The 18,332-nt window shown below is 42.6% G+C and overlaps 1 protein-coding gene and 1 long non-coding RNA gene across 13 annotated transcripts in view; both read right to left on the reverse strand.

The window, feature by feature from the left end:
• The window catches only part of LOC140658318 (phosphatidylinositol-3,5-bisphosphate 3-phosphatase MTMR8), a 34,551-nt gene extending 28,703 nt beyond the window's left edge, over positions 1–5,848 (reverse strand). For all 10 annotated transcript variants that reach the window (XR_012044694.1, XR_012044692.1, XR_012044693.1 and 7 more), the window contains exons 1-4: positions 5,731–5,848; positions 3,983–4,105; positions 3,148–3,310; positions 650–807 (exon numbers count right to left, since the gene is read on the reverse strand). Coding sequence is in view for 4 of the 10 variants with exons in the window: in XM_072876548.1 (XP_072732649.1) it covers positions 650–807; positions 3,148–3,310; positions 3,983–4,105; positions 5,731–5,754 (468 nt within the window). In the remaining 6 variants the exon portion in view is untranslated. The remainder of the gene's footprint in view (positions 1–649; positions 808–3,147; positions 3,311–3,982; positions 4,106–5,730) is intronic.
• A 760-nt stretch (positions 5,849–6,608) lies between these two features.
• LOC140658547 (uncharacterized) overlaps positions 6,609–18,332 on the reverse strand; it is a 57,928-nt gene continuing 46,204 nt past the window's right edge. The window contains exons 4-6 of one of the 3 annotated variants that reach the window (XR_012044763.1): positions 14,159–14,278; positions 7,527–7,612; positions 6,609–6,788 (exon numbers count right to left, since the gene is read on the reverse strand). This is a non-coding gene — a long non-coding RNA (uncharacterized lncRNA). Of the gene's footprint in view, positions 6,789–7,462; positions 7,613–14,158; positions 14,279–18,332 lie in introns of all 3 variants that reach the window. The other 2 variants (XR_012044761.1, XR_012044762.1) reach the window with 2 other exon arrangements.

Below are 18,332 nucleotides of genomic sequence, written 5' to 3' on the forward strand. Positions count from 1 at the left end.
CGGGAAATAATATGAAGCAGGAGTTTGAGTAAGCTTCCTGAAAAATGCTTTCATTTAACATTGTTTAGATCCAACCTGGATCTCTCCCCTCTTACAGGGGAGAAAGAGAAAAAAAATAACAGCAGCAGCCAGTTAGGACTGAAATGACCGAGAGCCCTTATTTAGCAGAAGATCCAACCAAGCAAAAAAAAAAAAAAAAAAAATCTCTGTTTTTGGTTACTGTTTTTCCCTTCCTTACCTAGCCTCTTTCCACCCTGCCTCATTCCCCACCAAGCCAAACTGCTGCCATTTATTTCTCTTCTAAACATCCGTCACCAGCCTGGCGGGACAGGGTTTAGAAATACTGAAAGCAGCTAAGGGTACTTCAGGTTTATTCGTAACAGATGGTTTGACATTTCTCTAGAAAAACAAGTAGCTGGTACTTTGCCAGGGGGATCAAAGCAAACCAAGGTGACTCTGCAGCTCTGTTCCGTTCTTCCATGGCATCATTACCCGCAACTTCACATCAGAACGATGCTGCTTCGATTACAACTGACTGAGCTCATTCCTCCCCAGAGGCATCACTTATGCAGCAGTAGAAGGACTGCTGCATGTCATTAATAACAAAGAAGAGATACTGCACTAAATGGCTACTTTGGGCAAGAATTACCTCATAGTCTTTATTAACATCCGTTATTTCCCAATAGTCGTTTGGAATTCCCATACGCTGGTAATCTACTTTTAAATCAATCAGCTTCCATCCAATCTCCCGGTTCTCTTTAGACATTTTAGGATTATAAGAGAAAGCATAAAGTTCTTCGGGTTTCACTGGGAAGAAGAAAGAAAAAAATTAACTAGTTAGAGAGATACAAAGACATACAGAGAGGTCAGCATTTCTTCCTAAAGGCCATCTTTTGGCTAAGCGCACTGTGCAAGCCAACGAGCTGCAGGTGTACCACAACTGATACAAGGACTGAGAAAAATTATTCAGTCAAGAAAGATCAGGAGACCTAGAAAATCATTTACTGACGAAGCCAAAGGGCTATGCCACTGTACTGCATAGTTGGCTGTATTTTAATAATAGCTATTTTCCTTATGCTTCTGCCTCCTCAAAGATCAGAAGCTTTAAGTTTTCTTTTATCACTTTGTGTACTTCACTACTCTTAGCAAACTTAGACTGATTCTCACTCCTAAAAAAAAGAGTACTACAGAGAAGAGTATAGATATTTAACATTTCTCAACCTCACATTTACAGGTTTTCATTCGGGGTGGTACCTAATGCCAACAATTCATACTGAAATCCTCAGGAATTTCCAACACTCAGTTCCCACATGCAGGGAGATACGCTAAAACATTTTGTTAGAATTAATTAAAGTTTCAAATTAGCAATTTTTCCTGAACAAATTATTTCATACTGAATTCACTGCAATAGGCATGTTAGATGAGATTTATATCATAAGAATTAATCCATAAATGAAAACATGTATTAAAAGATATATTTTCCATGAAGAGTTCATAAAACAGCTCTTGCACACCTGTAAGTTCATCGTTCAACAGGGAGTTCTGAGCCGCATGGAAAACTTGATAGATGTCTTGAATATTACTGTCAGCCCAACAAAAGCTTCAGGCTGTGTCTGACAAATGGTAATTTCTTCCTCCCTCCATCTCTACCATCCCAATTTCCTTCCCTCTCTTCATAAAATGCAAATCCAACCAATAACTCATTCAGCTGATTCCCAAGGCAGCAAGCACTCCAGAGACAGAGTGAAACCTGTCAGAGTCTGATAAAGTAGCCAGGTTACCGGACAGGTAACCCATAGCTGTCAATCATACATGTGCAAATCATAAATTATATGCTCTGCCAAAAAAATGATGAAGGAAGCATATACACAGAAATTTTAAAACAACAAAAGAGAACTGTTAAAATCCATAAATAGAACAAAAGAAAGAGCTACAGCATGTTACACAAATAACTACAAGACAAAAGAAACTGATGTAATCCCCTGCAGTGACAGCTCCCACGCTTCAAGACACTACATAAGTCTCTAATTCTCAAAACTGAAAGAACAGTGACAGCTTTTAAAAGCATAACACCAGAAGCTTGCCAGATACAGCATTAGAATTAGAACTTCAGAACTAAGAAAACTCCAAAGCTCAGAGCACAAGGGAGATGCTGGGAATAGACACAAGCCTTCGTATCAATCAAAAAAACCCCGAAAGTCAGCAAAAAACATTTCTACTACAGTATTTCTATTCAAGTCCTATGTCAGGGCCAGCATGAAGCAGACTGGTGCTATCAATTCCCTTCCCTTAGACTAGTGACATAATTACAAAATGCAATTACAAATGGCATCCTTATAATAACGCCAAACTCCAAATACTTGTTCACTGAAGGAGCACCTCAAAAACAGAAGCTGCCAGACAGAAGCCAGGTAGGAAACTCAGTGGAATGCTGTCCTGCAAGAAGAACAAGGAGCCTAAAGATTCATCCATGATGGACTAAAAAGCTTAAGCCAGAAGAGACCACAGGCTTTTGAGGATGTTTTGCTTACACTCTTTAAGAGTGACTCCAAGTCAGGGCAGCTAGGGTGAAGCACAGAGTTTCAGCTGAAAGATGACAAGCACTGAGGAGTAGTCTAAACATGCTACTGGGAAACAAATGAGAGATGCCAACCTTTAAAGCATTATTTGTGGGATTCCAGAATTCTGTGAACACCTGGATCAACTGGAAAGGGCAGAACTACACACGGCCAGCAGCCAAGTCACAGAAATGACTGACAATGGCCGGGTATGGGATATGACACTCAGCACGAGTGGTACAAGAAAAAAAGCCCGAGATGGCGCATACAGCCTCAGTTGGGCAAATGAGCTTTGCACGGGTCTTCAGAAGTTCCTCATGGGAGACCACCTCATTCCCACTGCCACAAAAGATTTGTGTTTAGTTTGGAAGCAAACGCCCAGGTCCACAGGGCAGCACTCTACTTACCGAGCCGACCCACACAGATCGTCTCTGGTGATGGGAACTGATTCTGATTTCACATCCTCCCCCTCCTGTACTGACACCACAAAACCAATAGCCTGGCAGGCAAAGCTTTCTCTATTGCTCAGACGAGCCTTCCAGCTTAAAGCGTTTCAACAATTTGCAAAACAGGCTCCCGTCCTAAATACCTGGTTGTGAAAGTTTAAGCAATGAGGTATACACTTCGTGACAGTCACGTTCCTGCCCAATAACAAAGTGGGCCACATGGAAGTTCTTGCAGTGAATAAGGAGTGGATACCCAGCCGTGGTCAGAGGCAATTTTTCTACAGTTGCAATATGGTGATGCAGAATCTGAAAAACAGGAAATAAACAACATTCTTCAGAAGCCACTGATAAGGTTGCAAGCGGTACAAGCAGATATTAAGTTTTTGCAATACTATCAGCTATTTATGCTTACTGCATCTAACTAGCAGCAGAAAACAAGTTTGTGATATTTATCAAACAAACATAAAACACATCCAGACTGTGCACCCAAAGGCTAGGTAACTAAGAGCAAGATTGAAAAATACAGATATATAATATAAAGTAGTTTTAGAGACTGATGTGCAGCTTGGTTTACCTGGTTCACTTTGCTTTCCCTCCACTCCCATATGCAATGTATTTTGTCATTCCCATTTTACTTTACAATTAATAAAAAAGGCTGCTAATTTCAGTGCTAATTTTGCCCTTCTAAAAGCTGTAAATTCAAGTTTGGTGGCTTAGTATATGGAGTTTGAGATAGGAAACTAGACAAGTTTTTTATGTTCCTGGAACTAACACTAATTCAGCGTGTGACCTCTATCAAGTCACATTACCGTTGTGTTCATTTCCTTCCAAAACAGCTGGTTTTGTCAAGCATTTGGTATCAAAATGCTATAAGAGACCACTACAACTTTGGCATTCACAAACTTGTTCATTCTGGATATGAGATATAAAGCTATTTTCATACTTGTGTTTAAACAGACTCCAGATATCACAACATACCCATGTTTCTTTTCTGACTTCAGCAGAAGCATCTACATAGATAAGGTGGGTAGCTGTCAGGTATAACGTCCCATTTGCTGCCTTCCTATTTGTATAGCGATCTAGTAATTTCACATTTTCAACCTGCAACATAAAAAGAGTATGAAAAAATGAATTTAACTTTGACCAATGAAATATCTAAGCACCTGTTGAACCGCAATCGTGTGACTGCTAATATACAACTCAGGAAGAAAGACAGAAAAATATAAGAATTAAAGTCTCCCCTGCAACACTAACTCAGCTTTACACTATAAATTCAAATTATTTCTCCTGCAATTAAAGCCAAAAAGGTTAAGCCAATAGCCAAGGTTTAGAACCAGTGAGTAACAGGATTCCTGGATTTGTAGCCAAGATGATCGCAGTTTATTACTGTGCAAGGTTGCAGAAATAATAAGACAAAGAACTGCAAAAGAAAAGACTGCCCATGTTCAGTATAATCAAAGTGTTGCTGTGAAAGAAACAGCCCTCTCCAGCCTGACTTCCAACTGCTCAGTCACTACAAAAAAGCAATAGTAGCTACTTCTTGTAACACACTTCCTAGGCATGTAAGCGCATTTCATAAACCACACTAAGCTAATTAATAAAAACAGTTTTAAAAAACATTAGCACAGACATAAACAAAATTAATTTTAAAGTATTTTACTTTATTTGATTTATTTTCTCCTGGCCTATTTGCTTCTTAATGAACACAGATGGAATTTTTCTTTCATCATTAAGCAAAAATAATGGAAAAAAAAAATAATTGGAAGGACAAGGAAAACAAACAGTTTAACAGTATAGGACAAATTAGTTCTGGGGACTGAATACGTAAGCTTCCTTACAGGGTCATTGGTCTGAGATGAATAATGGAAAATGTCAGCAAAGAAAGTTGAGGAGCAGAGGTCTCAGCTGTATGTCTTCCCAGTATGTCATGCTGTTCAGCACATGTAATTATTATATCTAATATTGCTCTTTTTCCGGCCACTAGAGACAAGCAGGTCCAGCAAAGCACCGTAGGCAACATGGGTAAGGAGCATCCCCAAACTAATATCTTAGAGAATAAACCAAAAGAAAGTACAGCGACCTTCATGGTATTAAATAAATCAAAATAAATAAATCAACGGCTGGACAGACAGCTGCCTGAAGTAAATACAATTTGTTTTAGCTGTCACGGGCACAGCATTCCCAGAGCTCCTGTTTCACTTTATGCAACTGAAAAAGCACATTTTGATTCACTTCTTCAGACGGAGGGGGTCTCCGCACTTTGATATAAACGAAGTTTACACGAATTGTACCCAAAACACCTTTTGATGAGTATCCTTACTAAAAATTTCCTTTCCAACACGGCGATACAGTAAGACATACCTAAACACCACGTTAAGTAGCTTTAAGCTTTCTAGACTTATCCGTGACCCGTTTGAGAAGTACAAGGGACGTTCACGGATACACACGCCTTAAAGGAAAGCACAGGTAGCTGCTTTACTGAAATTAAATCACGACCTTAAAACAAAAAAAGCCCTTGAAAACGCAGAGCCCTGACAACAACCCCGGCCGAGGCCCGCCGCCCCCCGAGGAGCTTCACCTCAGGCGTCCCGCGGGGAGGCCCCGGCGCAGGGCGGCGAGCGGAGCGGAACGGCGCGGCGCAGCCCAGCCCGGCCCGGCCCAGCTAGCCGCCCCCAGGGGACCCCGACGGGACGGCGGCTGGCTGCCAGGGCGGCGCGGCCTCTTACCTTCGGCGTGGTGATGTGCTCCATGGCGGCGGCCCCGGCCTCTGCGCCGCCATTTGCAGGGGGCAGCGCCCGGCCCCGCCGCAAACCTCGCGAGAGTCCTGCGCAGCGGCGCCGCAGCCGCCATCTTGGGTGAGGGCAGGGCGCCGCCGGGGTCGAGTGCGCTCCTGCCGCGCTCGCTCGTGGGGGCCTGGGCCGGTCCTGCAGGGCGGTGGCGAGCATCGCCATCCCCCGCAGTCCTGAGCAGGGCCCGGCCCGAGGGCCCCAGCGAGGCCTCTCTCTCCTGCTGTGGCCCCGCCGCCTCCAGGCCCCTGCCCTCCGGGCGCGGGCATACATGAAGCTCTCGGGGGAATATTTCAGGAAAAAACCCCACTTTTTTCCTCAGTGTGTAAGGCCATCAGCTCTGGCATCGGCGTTGCCCTCAATGAGTAGCAGGCTAATAGCATTCCACTTGTGAAAGGGGGCTGGAGACACATTTGACCATGTTAATACTTAGTACAGGCACTTACAGAACCAATAATACCTGTTTTATCTGTTTTCCCTGTATATTTTAATTTCAAAGCACAATGCTGTCTCTCGTGGATACCCAAGCTTGATCCTGAAGAACTGCTGTAATTACTATTCACCTGCTGCTGCCTCTGCAATGAATATTCATGATGTCTCGAAAGCCCAAGGGCAGCAGAGTTTCCCCAGGTGTTCATTGCAATCTAAACCGTTAATTTGCCGATAAATTTACTTCAGGAGGATGACCTTGTATCAAGCTTGAGAATTTACATTTTTTAATTGTTACATAATGGGTGATATAAGTGGAATGCGCCAGTGCAAATATTTGTTATGGATCCCAGCAAGAAAGATCCCACTGGGACTCTGTAAGGTGTTGATTAAAATACCGTTTATTAGAGATAACATGAGAAGGAAAAAGGGGATAGCAGGGATACTCTTACATTCCTTCAGCTGGTGGCAAACCCAAGCTGTACGGGGTCGGACAGAGCCCTAGCCATGGCACGCTGCACAGGTCCCATCCGCCAGCGCTGCAGTCCTTACAGCTGTTATAGGATGCCCTTAGAAGTAAGCAACTCCATTAATTTCTACCACTTATATAAAAACACACTGCTTCACTTCAAGATAAGATGAGACACGCAGGTGGTGTAATTGCCGGGTGCCAGCAGCACCTGCACACAGGCTTCTCCACCACAATTAGTGGGGGTAGCTCTCGTTAGTTAGGGCTTTGCATTTGTGCTGCGCATCAATCCAAAGTCCTTTTTTCCCCCCCAGTAGCTTCTCCTGGGGTTTGCAGAAGGATGATGGTAGTTTACAACGTTAATAATAAACTGGGTGGGGATCACTGAAGGGGGCTCCACGCAATGTACGTGTATAATAGCAACACTTCTTCCTCCTCTTCCTAAAGGGAAGTTTACACACAAAAGGCAAGAAATAAAAAATGAGGGAAGAAATAAGCATGTTGAGATCAGGAGCGGAAGACGTGGAGTAATAGATACATTTCTCAGCCAGACACTATCACCCTCACAGCTTACTTCCAAACTAATTATTATGCCACAGAGATCAGTTTTGAGCAGGAATCCCAAGGAATAAAGGGTGCCAACTTCTTCCAGGGAGCTTTTCTCAAGTAATAGATGGAGCCATGGGCAAAGTACAGAGCAGAACTGAGCTGCTGAGGCTGGCAAATGCAAAATAATCTGTGAGAAATTTGAAAGTAAAGGCAATTCTAACCCACCTTTATCATAGGTACGCTGTAAAGGGGAGAGATGCTGCCCAACACAGAACTCGCTCCCTCTCACCTGGCGCAGCAGCAGGTTTGCTGTTCCTTTATGGACCCTTCAGGTCTGTGTCCGCATCTTCTACCAGCAATCTGCATTCACTGAACCTGAGGAGATGAAGCAAAGGGAGGGATCAAAAGAAAGCAACTAACAGAGAACTAGGCCACAGAGTTGAGCTTAGCAAATAAATTTTGAGTGTATTTGGGGAGCAGGATGAAATCATAAAAAAGGGCCTTATAACCACCCAGATCAATGAGGAATAGGATTTAAAACCAGGCTATTTCACCTGTCCTCCAGCTTGTTTTGTTCTGTGTTGTTCTGCTTTCTTGTTTTCAAAGACGATATTTAGAAAAGTCAATTTGATCAGACTCTTTGCTAAGACAAGGTTGAGCTGCGTTTCATACAATTAATCAGAGCTGTAACCAGCTGGAAAGCTTTAAAAAAATCAAACTCCACTGCATTAGCTTAAAAAAAATCAAACTCTACTGCATTAGCTCCATCAGAGCATTCACTCCATAATAAGAAATAACATGGCTGCTGTGGTAAACTGGAGGCAGAATAGTGAAAGAAACAGCTGGGTTTTCCAGGTACCAGGAAAGTACTTTTAAAATATGAGGTGGAGTCATCAGTAACTCCTGCTTCCAACAGAGTTGTGTTGAAGTGGAACAAGAAGGACCTGTCACTGCAATGCAGCACGTTCCCTTGAAGGGCTGCAACGTCTCAGCTGAGCAAAATGCATTCTTGAAGGCCTCTCCTTTACAATGTTGGTTGTAGATGCGTCCATACGGCTCACAGCAGTGCCGTTTGCTGCCGAGGTACTTCAGATGTGTCCTGAGCCGGAGCCCCACCAAACATTAGTACGTTGCTTCTGGCACTGGTGTACTCTGTAGGCACATCCAAAGAGATCAGCCCTGCGCCCATTAGAAGAGTGGCTTCAGTGAATATTTTCCTTGGACAGAGGCTCTTGAACGTCCTCCACTGGATCACGAGGGGCACTCAGTGTGTTAAAACCCCGTTTGATGGATGAAGAAAACTGACACAGAGCAGTGAGTGTCTTGTACAAGGCCACCAAGACAATGTCACAGCCTTGACCGAACTTCTACGTACAGCTCACAGGATCTTCAGACTGCAGATTTTTTTCTGTCATTTTAAGTCACATTTATTACAGAAATCCCCCTGTACTACAGCAACCTGTAATTCTTTTGATCTTGCTCTGAGTTCCTTACGTTGACATTGATTCTGCCATTCATATGGAGGCCACCATCAGACTTGCTTTCAGTGGTGCTACCCCCAGACATCGAATTGCTCAGGTTACTGATAGGCTTTCTACTGACAGAAGAGTGGCTTTCCAAAATTATTTTGCAATCTGGAGACCAGTTTGAAGATCTTCAGTTTGCTGGGAAAGGTAAGCTAAATGGTAGGTATGGTGTGTCCCACACCAAGCAATTCCTGTAATCTCATATTTATTCATCACTCACCATTTAGGAAGTGTTTAACAGGCAGCTGAAGTCTACCACAATAAACCCCTATCAACAAAACAGTGAAATCTTGTGTAATGCGGATGAAAATTACATTTTGTCTGGGAAACGTGAGAAAAACCCAATCTATTGTGCCATTTACTGAGTGAAGGATGGGAGGGGGCATTACTAGACACCCACACTGCTAAGCTCCTGGAATATGAGTGCCGAAGGGGGTATTGAAAAGGGAGCCTCGTTTACAAGTGTTATAAAGAGAATGGTGCCAAAAATACATTGAGATGGTGGGTTTAGATACAATTCAAGAACAGTTCCAGTCAGTATGCACACAGTCCTGCCCAGACGCTGGATTCTGTCATTTTGTAAGCAGAGTGCATAACGTATGTGCATGGCCAAGTCCATTGCTGGTGCACTGACGCTAAGGTCAGTTGAATGACACCAGGCATTAATTTGGCCTTCAGAGTTTGTTTTTCTCACTTTAATGATACTCAAGAAATAGCTGTCTCAAGAAATAGCCTTAGGGAGCACAGATTTTGCCCATATTTTAGAATTTTGACAGTCACAAATAGATGCTGAAATATCTTCCCAGAGAAGAAAGATTTAAAAGTAGCTTAATTCAGGGAATATGAGGCTGCTGAGAAGCGTGAAAGCAGAACTGGGTATGGGCTCCTGCAAACTTTAACCCTTGGAAATGTCCTTATTCTAAAGGGCCCTTCAGTGGAAATTTTTCAAAGTGAGTGTAGATATTACGAGGTGCTGCCAGGGTCCTTATGTGACGAGTTGTAGCATCATGATAATTACAGCCTCTGCTAAGAGACCCAGTATTATGCAAGTAATGAGTTTCCCTTGAAGGTTCGGAAAATACCTCATGGAAAAAATCTGTACCATTTCTTACACCTTTTTCTGCTGACATCCCCTGGACAGGAATGATCTTAGTGCCATGTGTGTGGGTGAAGTGCAATGGTTCCTAACACCTGGTTGCTGACGCTGTACTGCAGTTATGTCTCCCACGTCATAGGACATCAAGAGATATGCTTGACAAAACACAATTAGTTAATCCCTTGTACTACTGAAGGAGTCACAGGACTAGCACGACATGTGCTGCCTCTGAGGTGATAACTGCTAAAGTAATTCAAAAATCCATTCTAGCCGCTGATCTCCCCTTCAAAAGGTTTTACACCACAGAAGAGGTTGTGACTACAAACGGGCACCAAGCAATCTGCATGCAGGGACCATCCTTCTCCTCCGCTAAATTCAGTACAATCAAATGGAGCAACTCAGGTGTCCCTGGTATTTTTAGACTCCCCGGTTGTGTTGCTTTGCTTTAGATTAATAATCTGCTAGCCATGCTGTGATGGGGCTGTGGGACAGCACCTCCAACCTGCTTAGAGTCAGAAGGTTTTTAGTTAATTAAAGCATCACTTGCAGAGATGGAAAATCACTAAGGAGACATGAGGTAAGGAAATGTTCAGTAGAGTGGGTTTTTTTTTTTCCTTTGCAGTTGCTGTGGCTAGATGTTTTTAAAGAAAAGAAAACAAGATGCCATCATAACAACTCTGATGAAATCACCTGACACTTACGTCCACTTCCAGCAGAGTTTAGGAAGCTAACTGATGAACACGTAGTTTCATCTGGTTTGTTGCTCTCAGAACTGAACTGAATACTTTCATAACAAATAGTTCATACAGTGAAGTTTCTTCTCTTTTCTAGTGAATAGCTAGGAGCAGGTTGTGATGTTTCTCAGATGCGTTGTTTTTTTCAAAATTATTCTACAAGATTCTTCTTGCTTATTGCCTTGCAATTTGAGCTGCACTTCTTGTTTTTTAATAGGCTTATCATTAAGTAGCATTGTTGCTACTTGAATAGAAACAGTCTCCCTGAACATCACAAGGCATGCTCATGTAAAATTTACTTGCTGCCTGAACTTGAGAAAACAGATATAAATCTGACTGTTGCAAAGAGCCGGGTTACTGAGAACTCACTTGCATGAACATTCATGGAATGGGACTGTGAGAGAATTCTGAGCAAGGCCAAAGCAGATGTGTTTACAGTTTCAAACAAATCTCTGTAGATGATGTTTTGCAGTATGTGTCTATCTCTGTTTGTGAAGAATAAAGCCTGTCAGTCTTCAAACATCAAGGATCCTGGGCTTCCCTAAGGACACAGAGCTATTCTCCCTCACCCTGCTGTCAAGTGGGAAAGTTGTTTCCTGGAACTTTTTTTTAACAGCTTCCATTGCACACTGGGCTCCCAGTTGGATTAAAGCTCTGCTTGAATGAATCAATGACCGAGAGCTGGGAACGGCTGTCTTCCCCTTGGCATTGCGCTAGGTTAGCTGAGGGCTGCATTTGGCTGGCTGTCATGCTACATCTAGAAACAGGTAGGGGTACTGAGACCTCTTATACAATAGAAAAAAAGAGCTTATATTGAATTAGATCCAAAGCAGAGCAGGTACTTTATAAGGATCTGACGGGTACTCTTCCTCATGACCTAAGACATGATCTAACAAAATACAAGTGATCTAGTGCATTAGAATACGTATGGCAGAGGGACTGAACAGAATATTCTTTGCAATACTAACATGTTTCAGGGTCTTAAACTCGTTGTTGCAGCACACAAAGCTCTGACCCAGTCAAGCTTGTTAGCAGTGGCAAATTCATTCCTAACTATTTTCCTTTGATGAAATGGAGTTGTTCTTTTTTTGAGACAGGACTCAATCCACAGTGACAAAGGGTGGATTATCTGCCTCTCAGCAAGCTATTGAAACCTATCAGAGTGAACTCGGATGTGGGTTTAGGAAAGCTATTTAAAACATGCCAAGAACTGTATAATACAGGGAAGGAGAGCAGGGATGGTACTTAAATGCAGTATGATACTAGGATGTTAGCAGCATCTGGAGAACTGAGATGGTGTTTGGCAAATGACAGAAAGGGATATAATTCAGGACTGGAGCCAAACTCAAGCTTTACTTGGCTGCAGACAGAATCTCCTCTGGGGTTTTCCCCTGCTATACTTAGAAAATTGTTTTTTCCCATTTGTAATGAAGCTCAAATTTCAGTATCTATGCATGCACTATGTATGCAGTATCTTTTTAGTGAGAAGATTAGCTAGACCTTTTCCTGAGGCCCAGCTTTTATTCAAGGGTAAACAGAAGGGCTTTTGGAGATAGCTTCTTGTTAGAGATCAAATTAAGGAGGGATGTTCCTAGGGCTTGCAAGTGGAAAAAATACTTTAGGATTCTTCTGTGCTGTCTCTCCAAGAGCCTCCTTCTGCATGTTGTGCATATCTGTGGATTTGACTCTCTTGTTTAATTACAGTTCTAATCATCTTACTCATGCTTCATTTCCCAGTGTAAATAAAAGGAATTTTAGGCTGCACTTTGCTTTTTTCTTCCACGTGGCTGCATAAATTTGCCCTTTTTAAAAAAGTGACTGATTATTTTATTGTGAAATCATGTGCTCATCTAGTCAACATTTCTGAGTTGAGTCATCCCATTGTCAGGGAAAGCACCCTGGGGAACAAAGATGAACCATTGCAGGTTATTTGTCACCAGCGGAGTGTGGAGGGCTTAAACTCACTGAGTGACAGCAAATGACAGCAAGATGACTTTGTACTTATACATTCGAAATATAATATAGTCTGGTGAAATCTTTGGTGGTTTTATGTATAGGGGCAATGGCAAACTTCAAGGGAAGGCAAACTGAATGTATATGTTTTTCCTTCTGTCTCTAAGGACAGCCAACTCACCCCTTCTTCCGGTCAGGCTCCCTGATCTTTCCGAAGTCAGTTGCCCATGAGCTATGTCTGCCTCTTCCAGCGTGCACTGGTTCTAAGTTGCAATGTGCTTTGTGAGGTTACATTTCCAAGGGATATCATCCCAGAACTTCCATGCCATCTCTGTTCACTGCTGACAGGGTCAAAATGGCTTCCAGAAATAAACTGGAAAAAACATTGGAGAAGGGTGATGGGGTCGGGAGGGAAATAATGATCTTAGCAGCAGCAGTTTCCCCAGGGCTAAGCATGACAATGGCTCCAATCCCCTCTCCACTCTCTGCTGTCCTTTGCCTAGATCTGCCCGAGCACTTGCAAACACCAGTACCAGCCCATGTAGGGTAGTCCAGCACTGGAGGAATCCTCACATCCATCCATACCGGTTACCACCACACTGGTTCCATGTGGCCTGGGCAGTCTTGTTCCAATAGTCCCAGCCCCATGTGAATGGATTGGCTGGTTTTATGCCGGTGCACCCCACACCCATAGGAGCCCTGAAGCCAAGCACGCTGCTCTGTAATGTGCTATGTTCAGGTCTGTCTTGTTGTTGTGTTGTTAAAGAAAGCAATCTTAATTTGGGGGCTGGTGCAGGGAATAGAGTCTCTTCAAAGTTAATCTCTTCAACTTCGGTGTCGCAAGATTGCTTTAACTGAAGGGCAGTGGAAGAAGCGGTGAAGAATGGTGTATCCCATTCATCTCTTGATCAGCCTGTTGGACAATACTGTCCAATGACGAAGTCCTGCCTCGTGCCGACTGAACATCTATTAACACTGGTATGTGGGTAGATGAAGCATGAATGTTTCTCCACAGTGAACTGGAAAAATAATATGTGGTTGTCTAATAAAGTACTTCAAGGACACTCTAAAAGCAAACTTGACAGAGAGCAATTTGTCCAGCAACTCTTTGCGCTCTTAGCTACCAAGTAGTGACAAAGTCCATAGTGTGAAGAAGCACGGGCCTCTTTCATGCCCTTGGACAAAAAACCCATGCAAGGTGAATAAAACAGCAGCCAGCTGGCTCACGCTTGTAGCGTCACTGGAAATTGTAGAACAGAAAGTGTTTATCAGATATAGGTCTGTACTGTTATTTGCAAACCTATCACATTTACTCATCCACTGCTGGTCTGGCACTATCGTCCTCAACTCAAGATGACAAATCAGTTTGAAAACCCCATTGCATCACCCACCCACAAAGAGAACCTTGTTGCCCCTGGATAATGTCATTCCAGTTCAGAAGAACTGGTTTATACTTGTATTGTCAGAAAATAAACACTTACTAACAACTCCCATTTCTCACTTTTCCCACACTTTCTCTGTAATATGAAATCTCAGAAGGGAAACACAATAGGTATGCAGATAGTTCCACTTAGGGAGCTTTGGCGTGTGTCCCACTATTTACTGAGCCAACCTTTTTTGAACAGGCAGAAGTGCTGGTAACTTCCTGTGGTAAAAGCTTCGGAAGAATTAGGTGGGTGCTCACATCAGTGATTACGATGTTAACAGCAGGAGGAATGTGTAAGATGCCTGCCTAGAGAAATAGGGAGAAAGAGTCACAAAAGAAAGTCCTCTGGGTTTTTTTTTTAATCTTAATAAGATATCTAACAGAAAATTTAGCCTTGACACTTAAAGGTAGAATTCTTCTTCTTTATACTTAATATAATCCGTGCAACTACTACTTTGTCATGCTGATGAGACCATATGCCTTCTAGAAGAAGGCGAAGACTGTAATGTAGTCTATATCAACAAAATATGGCTGGCTTAGAACTTAGCCTTGACAGACCAGCAGCTCGTACCTGACCCAACACTGCAAAGCAAATTCTTTCCAGTTTGTTTTCAGTAGAAATCTTTCCTCTTTCTTTTTTCTCTCTTCTGCTGAACCCAAGCTAGATACTTTAAAGGCCACAGCAATTCAATTGCTCGTCAGCAGAGCAAGCCTAGGTCTAGAGCTCGTATTTAATTTTCCTGGACCAATTTAGTTTAGTCAATTCTCTACAAGGTTGAAATGAAAAACAAAAAGGTGAGGCAAAGCAGAAAAACTGACCTTTCAGCCCACGGATGAAGATTTTAACTAAAGAACAAAACAAACTTGAGGAAAAATCCAATAAAGTTTCTTTTCATACGGATGAAAAGCAGTTTTTTATTTTGTTCAGATTTCAGGATCTGTATAATAAAGCTAGTCTGTAACATTTGTTTCACTTAACATTTCGAAAGCAAAGCACTCCCCTTAAGCCAGTCCATTGATAAGTTATTCCTAGCATGCTACAGGGTACACTGCGCACTGTGAACTATGCCACGCACATCTTTAGTGAATGTAGCTCAGGAGCCTCAGAGGAAAGGAATACGATCATTTTGGAAACAAAGCCGTACCGAGTGAAGAAAAAAAAATTATAAACCTTAAATCCTCTTACTGAGATGTTCAAAATCATATGTGACACTGATGTTCCTTCTTTCTTTCTTCATCACCCCCCCTTTCACAAGATCGTGCACATACAAAACAGAGAACTAATCAGTTTGTGCCTTAGCTGTGGATTTCTCATCTTTCTACTCCTTATTCACCAAACACATCATTACCTCCCTCTTAAATACTTCAATGCTCAGTACATCTCGGCTGCTAAGACAGAATCTACCCCTTCATGGCTTTGGGAGCTATTTTGAAATTACCTGTTCCTAAGAAATCCCCTTGCAGGGAGAACTTAACGTTTCTCATTCCAGCAAGAAATTCAGTCCAGTGAGAAGTGCTTTCGTAACATTTATAATTTGCTACCAATCACTCTGTATTTTGTAACATTAAACAAAATACTTTACTGAGCAAAATTTTGAGTCTGCCCAGACTATTTGTGTACAAGATTGCAAAAGTGATTCCAAATGATCTTCCTTCCTACAATTTCTCCAGCAGGGCTTGTGCAACCTGATGGAAACATCCCATGGGAATAAATAAATCTGTGTAAGAATTTATACTGAGCTCTCATTAAACTGCAGATATTTGCCCAGCTAAGATCTTGTTCAATCGTATTATCTGTTTTCCAAATGGAAGCATAAAATTTTTCTTTTGCCTACATAAATGCTGACCTAGTATAATCTTAAGAAAATATCTATATATTTCAGATGTCACTCCTTTCATTGAGAGTCCATGAATGAAACTGTGTGGATGTCATTTAGACTTTTATTACCATTTCTCCTGTTGAGACTATTGATCTGGGAAATTTTGAAGTCCTTTCTCCCTTCTTAAGTTTTTTTTAATTCTCAGAAAAGTTTCTGTAGTGGGCTGTATTGCTTTTCTTCTAGGCAGCTTTCTGAGTTATTTATAACCTCTTAAGGAAAGAAAAGAGTTTAGTAACCAAAGTAACAGAGTTACCTTAGTTTATCCTATTTAACCTGTTAGTCATGCTTCTATCTCCAGTTCTGCCATAGTTAGGGGGTTGCTTAATAGTACGCAGGCAGAATTCTGTCTCCAGATGACAGCCACGCGCATCCACTCACATCCATGTGCTGGAGGCACTGCCCTGCCTTGAAGGCACACGTGCATTGTCCTTGTGTTCCTTCTCACCTCTGTTTTAGGACACACGGATCCCCTGATAGGAAGCTTGGGACCGAGCTGGATCCCACAGTGTGTCTACAGCCACTCGCCACAGATGCAGCTTTCAGAAGTAGAGGTGCCACTGGGAGCACAGAAATGAGCACACTGGGCCCGGATGAATCTTAATTAATCCCATGCACAAAGCTGGTGGCACAGGCTCTGACAATTAACCTGTCTGTGGCATCTCCCAGAGGTGAAGACTCCGAGCTTCTCAACTTCCAGGCTCTCTGCAGGCCCAGGCAGACCGCCCTGTGTTATTTCCATCTTGATCACATTTTCAAGATCTTCAGCTTTACTTTTAGGGCAGCAAACAAAAATGAAATTTGAGATGTTAATGGTAATCACATGCCTCCAGGAGCACTAGGTGTGTAGTCTCTGTAAGTTCAGGTGACTCTGGTGGCACTTAGTGCATGGTCTGGCTGCTGCCACACAGCCATAATGAAAAGGTGATCATGTTATCCCAGTGGCCACAGCCACCTCCACCCACTTCTCCTTCGCTCCCCGGTTTGGGCAGGTGTGACACAGCCCCCTCGGCTATGCCTGCCCCATGCAGAGGGACATAGTGTCAGCGTCCGATCTTCTGAATTCTGTTCTGTGTTTCCTGTTAATTTACTGTGTGTGTAAGGCATTCAGTCCCTCTATCAGTTATTCTGCTTGTAAAATAGAATAATGGAAAAAAAGAAAAGGTTGGAAGGCACCTCTGGAGGTCATCTAGTCCAACCTCCTGCTCAAGGGAAGACTAACTTCAGTTAAGGAAGTATAATAATTACCTACATTAGAAAGGCTGGAGAGATGCAAGAGGAAGGAAGGTTTACATAAGATTAGCCTTGCTGTTCAACCTCAGAATCCTAAAGCTGATATTCCCTTTAGTAATTCTATTATTTCCATTAGTGTGAATAATTTCTTACTCTCCTTGTACTCTCCTATTATATCTTTATTGTCTAATAAGCACATTTGTGGATTTTATCTGTTGATTGCTTTTGGCTATAAGACCTCAAACCAGAGCAGTTTAAAGACAGAGAGGGAGAACATCAGTTCTTAAAAAAACAGTACAGCAATACATCAATGTGTTACAGTGACAGTTTAACATGCATGATCAGTATGAAGCTGAGCTGCCATCCTGTCTATAAGGCCATTAGCTATGCTTCCACAGAGAGTGTCAGGTTGGACAACACTGGGTTTACCAATAACTAAGATTATATTGCAATTTGGAAGTCAATAAACATAGCTGTTGTCTTGGCTGCTGATGCTCTGACAACCAGCAATTTTTCTCAGACACTGTGCATATCAAACTTCATCTATCATACTTAGGATTACTAGCAGAGCACTAGGCAACATGCCATAGGAGACAATCGTGTGCTGGAAGGATGTTCTACCAGATCTCTTTTGTTTGAAGTTAGTTGGATTTTATTACGGTTTTCTTTTCTTGAACCCTCTCTCCTCTGCTGTGGCCAAGGAGGGGTGTGCACAGAGGATCAGCTTCCTGATTCTGGGCTAGCCACATCTCCAGAGGTTGCTGGAGTTATTTCAGGCTACCAAAGGTTGCTGGAGTTATTTCAGTTACCTGCAAGGGGTGCCAGCCCCAGAGAAGTGCCAGCCACACACCAACAGCTGGAGGTAGAATAGGAGCCACTCTGTTGGCTATAAAATGGATGGGATGTCCTTCTGCTTCTTGCTCCTCTGACTTCAGGGTCGTATGGGGAGAATAAAGCGAATTATTGAGGTCTACCCTTCCATTGTGAGTTTCTACCCTTCTGAGTTTCTGTTGTGAGACAAATTATCAATTGTATGTTTCAATTAGTAAAACTAAAAGCCTCAAGTTCAGTTTAACCACCTGAATCAAAAGAGAAACTGGCAGAGTGGAGGTTTTATACACATGCTGTGTCAGAAATGCCATCGGTGTTTTTTAATAATGTGTTCAGAACATGCTCTGTGTCAGAGGCAGAGCACAAGCTGCCGCCACACGTTCTGCAAACTCAACCCTGCCTTGCAACAGCCCTTACTT

This window comes from Ciconia boyciana, chromosome 12, assembly GCF_034638445.1.
Source record: "Ciconia boyciana chromosome 12, ASM3463844v1, whole genome shotgun sequence".
NCBI classification, from domain to species: Eukaryota; Metazoa; Chordata; class Aves; order Ciconiiformes; family Ciconiidae; genus Ciconia; species Ciconia boyciana.